Source organism: Buceros rhinoceros, unplaced genomic scaffold (assembly GCF_000710305.1).
Source record: "Buceros rhinoceros silvestris isolate BGI_N320 unplaced genomic scaffold, ASM71030v1 scaffold41334, whole genome shotgun sequence".
Taxonomy (NCBI): domain Eukaryota; kingdom Metazoa; phylum Chordata; class Aves; order Bucerotiformes; family Bucerotidae; genus Buceros; species Buceros rhinoceros.
The window spans coordinates 44,439-51,491 of record NW_010410764.1 but is presented as its reverse complement, the minus strand read 5'-3'; the positions used below and the strand labels follow the sequence as shown (position 1 = coordinate 51,491).

Below are 7,053 nucleotides of genomic sequence, written 5' to 3'. Positions count from 1 at the left end.
TGTGTCCTGGCCGCGTCCCCTACCAGAAACATGTTTCTCCTGCAATTTATTTTTCAGCCACATCAACTACAAAATGAGCTCTATTTCCTTTTAATAGCAGACAGTAAAGACTGAAATAAATAGGCTGGGATCAGGGGCTGTTTGACCCTGTTTCAGCATCACTGAATTCTAATGTGAAAACAGAGGTCAAGGTTTAATACTTCTAATGAAATGAACCTTAGCATTATATCCAGGATTATCCGTGTAAATAGGAAGAATAAAGCCACCCAGCAGCATTCGCGGACCTCAATGTTCCTGTGACACAGGAACCCTTTTATTGGTTTGTCTTTTCAGCTGTGTTGAGTACCTGTAATCAAAGACTGAAGCATGTTCATAGAAATAGTCCACGTAGTGTATCAGTATATTAGCAAGATTCTGGGATCCTTAGAGTAGTAATCAGTAAAAGAAATGGCGCTAAGATCAGCTCAAAGTGGCATTTATAATGCAGTCTCAAAGCAGACCAGAAGCAGAACCTAAAGAAGATCCCTCTGCCTTCAGGAGTGCACAGCCAGAGTCACCTCCCTCCAAATCTGTTATGCGAGACCAAGTGCGTCAAAACCAGTGGAAAGTTACAGGTTATGTGAGTGACAAGCAATCGAACAATCAGAGAATTTCCGTAATATCACTAAATATTTAATACTATATAGTATGCAAGTCCTATACAATTTGCTTATGTCTGCTTTAGTAACTTGGGTGCTATAGTAAAAAATTTTATTATCTAATCCAAATGAGGTGTGTTTCTCCATTGAGGAAATCATTGAGACTTGAAAGCTTAAAATGACAAACTGTCTGCAAAAACACGGTAATAAACACAAGCTTCAAAATTTAACTTCTATTATGTGTCTCTACTTGATAATTATGCTAAAATAAAACTAAAATAAAAGCTAAAATAAAACTGTAGGAAACCTGATATTGGTATGTAGTACAATTCACTTTAATACCAATTAATTCACCTTACTGTATATTAAATAAGGAACCGTTATTACTTCTCCAGGATTTAATATGCACAGCATAATTGCGTGCGACAAAGTGTTCTTTGGAGAACAAGACACAAAGAGGAGGCTCTTGCCTCCTCTTGCAATCTCTCTAGGCTGCAGTTAAACTGAAGTCAAGAAAATTTGAGTTAATATTATTTCTATGAGAGCAGATGTCACATAGGCCTTAAGTTCCACATCAGTTCCAATAGTATTTAGTTTTTAAGCTATATCCCACATGTGTAAAATTAAAGTAAACATTTAAAAAAACCCTAACTTGAAATTTAGCATGGTCCAGAAGCCATACTCAGCTACTGAATCATGACATTCAGGCTCTAGAGTAAACAGAAATGTATAACATCTACATATAAACGTAATAGATATGTTGGTATTTCCACCCTTAGTCAGAACACCAAACCCTGAGGAATATTTGCAGCTAATTTCAAAAGAAAGGTCAATCTTCCAAGCTAGACTTCATATTGTTAATAAAAACAACAAATCAAGCCTAAAAAAGGCAAAAGCAAATCTGTACACACAGGAATACAGACATGGGGAGACTGGACAGAAAGTGAAATACTATTAGAAGCAAGGAGTGGGCGTAATGTAACCTTTACAACATCTTTTTCAGGTGTAAAATGAAGTCTTGAAAATACTTTAGCACAAAACTGAGAGTCTATCTAGAAAAACTTGTTATGCTAAACAAGAGGCTTAAAGTTTAGTTTGATGACTGACAGTGTATACCTAGAAGTTTTGAATAAACGTTTAAAATGTATGAGACACAGAAGCACTTGATTTGCCAGTAATTTACAAACATGCTTGTAGCATAAATAGAATTCAAACGCCAAAGCTTTCTTAGATGCTTAAATCATAATTGCAAGGAGTAACTCACTCCCTCCTCCAACATCTCCCTGCCTATCAGCAAGATTTCCAGTGAATAGGAAATTAAAAAAATGCTTTATGATGCACATCTGAACAATGGTGCAGTTTAAGACAATAACATTATTTTCCAGCATATGTTTTCTTATTTGAGGTCTTCCACATCCAGAGACGGAAAGTAAAACTTTCAAACTAAAGGAGATAAAAACAAAGGCTTGGGATGCTGCTATCAGTATTTACCTTCCACAGACATCCTGACATTGATTAGCATTTCCTATTTCCAGCATGAGGAAGATTTATCATATGTGTATAACGGAACTAACCCACACAGAGCAAAAAAAAAAAAATGTATCTTCAGAAACAGTTTTAAAACTTGGTGCTTTGACACTTAGGAAACAGCAGTCATCAAAACTGAATGAAGTATTCATTTGTGCAGTTAGCTTTACAGTACCAACTGCAGGATATCTTACAACTTCAAAAAACTCATTTCCAGCATTCCCATTACACACTTTCATCATTCCACTAGATCTGCATTTTTACACTCTGTTACATTCACATCTGTAGCACTACAAATATAAATTTTCAGCGTTCTACTATGGCGGACTTGCTGTTACGCCTTCAGCAATTCATTCAGCTTGAAATAACCGAGTATAATCAGAATTTCGAAAACAGACTGAGAGGACTGAGTAAGAAATCTCCTTGCCAGTTTCTCACTGCATTTATTATTTGCATTAGATATACCATCACTGCAAATTCTTCCAGGAAAGATAAGATTCATTTTTGATACAAAAACCAAGAAAAATTGCTTGCAGTTTTCAAACAAAAGGAAAGAAAACGTGTACGGGCACACGAATGCGTGCATACGTATGCATGAATCACCTATTGTATCTATACATCTACTCATAAAACAGATTAATAGAACTCTAGACTGCAGCAGCCAAAAATATAACAGTTTATCAAAAGTAAACAAACAACAGATACAGAAAGGCTTTTCTGTCAGCTGGCCACCTTTGTTTTCTTACCTCTTCCAAATCGTCACTGACCCACAAAGGGATGGGTGTCCCCCAGTATCGGTTTCTAGATATAGCCCAATCTCGTGCATCTTTAAGCCAGTTCCCAAAACGCTTCTCCCTCACAAAATCTGGAACCCTGTTCCAAAAATAAGAAAAGTATTCTTTTATGACTGCATTCCACCAAAAAGAAAGCTAATAAGAATGTTGATATTTGATTTCATGCACAAAACAAGTTCATTTCAGCACACTGTGAATTGGAGCACGTTCATATTACTGCACTGGCTATTGCAAGGCCCATAGACTTGCTGCCAAAAACGTAACAACATTTCTTCTGCCTTTCTTTGATCGTCAAGGAAGCTGTAAAAGTGAGAAATGTGTGTTTATTTTACACTCAAATAACTCAGTAGAAATGTGTGCAACATACAATAGATTCATTAAGGAATGAAACAATGTCCAAAAACCCTGAGGACAGCCCAGGTTTGGAGGATTATGGCTAAGGGTGGATGACAATACTACTGTGCTTTATTTTTACACACAGCAAAAAATACCCATTACTGATTTTGATGCTGAATGAAATTACAAAGTTTCAAAAGCCTAGAGGCACCTTGCATTATGCACACGCATCCAGGTATCTGCACATTACTTTTAAATTTTCATAATAATGAAATCCCAGGTTGATATATCCTACAAAAAAAAAGCAAGCCTTTCTACACTATTTATCTTCTCCAATCAAAAAACAAAACACACCCCCACCAAAAAAACCCCAAACATACCAATGCCTCCTACAGAATAATTTTGAGCACTACTGGTCTCTGAGTGATGTTAAATATTCATCATACAAAAGTGTCTGGGAGTTCAAAGGTTAACGTCAGAATCTGATGTCCAGCAAGGTTGCTGGATATGCCAAATGGTCTGATGGTTTGATTAGGAACCAATTTTTTCTCTTGTGATATAAACGAATAATTAACTCTTCATATGATGATTATATAGCAATGAAGGAAAGCAATGGGTTTTGAGATCAACAATATACCCCCTTCATGCCTAAAGGTGCATTTAAAAAGAGCAACCTGAAATGAAACTAACAGGAGGAATAACCTTAGAACAGTGGCGTAGATGCACTGAAGCTAACAATACAAGTAACTCTAGAACTGAGATATTGAGCAAACTATGGCAAATTTTTCTGGGTTTCCTTTTCCAGTGTAATTAAAAAGGCCCTTCCCAAAGTTTGAGCTGGATTTAGAGACTCAGAGGTTCCAAAGAAGGAGCAGCCAAACTACAAAAAGCATACGGTCTCTTCTACCTTATCATTTTGAAGCTCTTGATCCTCTATCAATTTTTTTTAAGACAAAGAATTATTTTTAATTGCAGATCAGGCCCAAGAGAAACAAAAATGAAAGAATACTGTAGAGGAAAAATCAAAAGAATGGATTCACATGACACACTTGGGTAGGACTTGGCCCAACAGCAGGAGATTTATGAAGTAAGTGCTAGCATCCCTCAAAAATCTCTTGAGGAAAATGAAAGCTACAGTCCCTTGAAAGTTTTACACATGTTGATGCCACATGGAGATCTGAAGGCTTCATGATGCCACTGTTTTCTCAGCTGGATAAAACACTACTGTTAAAAGACTCACTAAATATCAACTAGTGAAGCTGTAGAACTTTGGGTTATTTCCAGATTTACTTTCAGCTGCAAAGTTATCTTCTGTCATATTTTTTAAACAAAAATGTAATATAAATAAAACAAACTCAGTGACTAATGTTTCACATGACATCCATATCCCTGCTTTGAATTTTAGAAAAGTGTACAGGGGCTTTCACAATTTGTTTTAGAGTGGGACTCATTACCATTAACTCTTGTGGTGACCTTAAGAGACCCTTTCTCCAAACACAAGTGGAAACTGTACAAAGAACATTAGCATTTGCCTAACATTCCACTAATGTGGAAAAGTTCTCTTTCTAATGCTCCTAAACTAGTTTCCATTTTTTCAGAAGTTGTTAGACACTGATTAGCTGAAATTATTAGTCCCATTTAACATAGCTAGAGGCTGAAACAATCCCCCAATGACATTAAAATGCTAAGAGTTTCGACTCTGCCTCCTCAAAACATGCATGAAAAATTAATTTTATCCCCTAAGTGGACATTAACCACAAAAATGTACGTGGTGTGATCTCACGCTCTCTCTCCGAGCTACGAAAGCATGTAATTTACCTCTTCTGGTAAAATTGTCTGACCCTGCTGCCAGTTTTTAGTGGAACATGAAACTCAAATCACTTCATCTTCTATGAACCACATCTGCAACAATGATTTATGGCTCTAGAGGTACAATACAGAAATAACAGTGGCACAGCCATCGAATAAAAGAAAAAGAGCCTGTACCTCAAACACATTTTGAGCCCATCACTCAAAGGAAGTGTTACTTAAAACAATTGATTTTTATCACCACAGAGACGGTGCCCATAGATGCTACCCAGATACCTCCTCTGGCTTGTTCCCAGTTGGAGGCTGCACCAGGTGTTCGGTATCTGCAGCAGCGAGTGGCCTTGACAGTCACAGTTCTTCAAGACCGGAGCCTCTTTTTTTTATTTAGTCTTGCTACATTCAGCTACAAGTATCTCATTCTGAACACTTCTGACTTACATGTTTAACAAAAAAAAACCCCAAAAAACCACCAACCACCCAGAGGCACCTTCTATGTAAACATTTGAACAGAGTATTCTCAACAATGTTGTTGCTAACACCTGATCATTATGTTACACCAGTTCCAGGTTAGTGCTTCTATAGGGGCTTTTCCTTTCTTTTTAATCCTCTTCTCTAAGATAATTTCTTGGTATGCTTCTCTTGTTAAACTTTAATAAACTTAACATCCCACCACAGGTATAGATATTATTTAAGGAAGAATTTTCTACTCTTCCATCCACACATCTTAAATTTGCAGAAAGATTGTTTGTTTTACGCAACTAAAGAGAGTGAGCACAGCCTGAGGAATGCCACCAGCCAGTGAATTCTGCTCCCTTTTCTCCTGTGCAATAACTGAGGAAACTTGGCCTCACCCTGAGATTATCCTGTGTTTAAACTATCAGCCCACAGTCTCCTAAGAATTCCCAGTTAATTTTTCCATCCATATTCCCATTGCAAACAGAATTATGACTTTGATAAGACCGTGACAAAACCATGAATCACTACTGACGCTGATTCTTCATTTTCAGGAAATTTTGGGCTGTGTTAACCACCACTTGCTTAAACCCAAAAGCTGACAGTGCCCTGGAAGTTAATGGCTGCACAATTTGCCAAACACTGACCTCTGTGCATCAAAATTGTCCACACAGCAAAAAAGCTTTAAAAAGAATAAAAAATAGACAAAAACCAAAAGCAAGGCCACCCACATAAATACTCCCATTTTACAACACAAAAAACAGAAAAAAAGCTGTTTCCCATATGCCAATACACGTGCTTTCCATGTTTAATCACTATCAGAAACCCCCTTCAGCCTGAAAGCGTAGGTTTCAGTGTTACACTGGCCACCACTGGATCTGCAGTTAGTTGGGTATGACAGACAAGGTGACTAGTGCTACAGCCTGTTTAGAGCCACCACTGCTAATGGCACTGAACAGGTTCAGATCTCAGAAAAGGTCAAGCTTCAGCATCACGGAGTACCACGAGGTTGCAAGTGAAATCAAAGCAGCCACTTCTCTAACACAATCCTGCTACAGCTCCTAAAACTGTGCTGTTAGAAACACTTTTGTATTTCCCAACGGGCCTGCAATTTGTGCTGGGTTTGACCTTCAAATCTCTCTGCAAAATGACAGACAGGATTTCGTACTTTCCTCAAACATTTAGCAAGGTTAAGGAGACTGCTGCCTCAGCAGGTCGTGAGGCTCTTGATTCATGCCTGTGGAATAATAGCTATTCCTACTTTATTGGCACCCAAGATAGTGCCCTAAATAAACTTCAGGATGCAGATATTTCAGCATTTGAAAAGTTCAGGGAACTGAACTTCACAGCACAAAGGAGTAAATACTGACTTGTCAAATCACAAATTAGAAAGATTTTGAATTAAAATACAGCGGTTTCAACCTGTTTGAATGTTAATTTCTATCCTACTCTCTCAACATCAAAATTCTATTGTAATATGTTAGAGATTATGAAAA

The 7,053-nt window shown here is 37.4% G+C and overlaps 1 protein-coding gene across 1 annotated transcript in view; it reads right to left on the bottom strand.

Moving 5' to 3' along the window:
- IARS (isoleucyl-tRNA synthetase) overlaps window positions 1-7,053 on the bottom strand; it is a gene marked incomplete at its 3' end in the record, with an annotated part of 90,621 nt that overhangs the window by 40,280 nt on the left and 43,288 nt on the right. Inside the window, exon 14 of the mRNA XM_010135728.1 lies at window positions 2,912-3,038. Coding sequence (XP_010134030.1) covers window positions 2,912-3,038 — 127 coding nt within the window. The remainder of the gene's footprint in view (window positions 1-2,911; window positions 3,039-7,053) is intronic.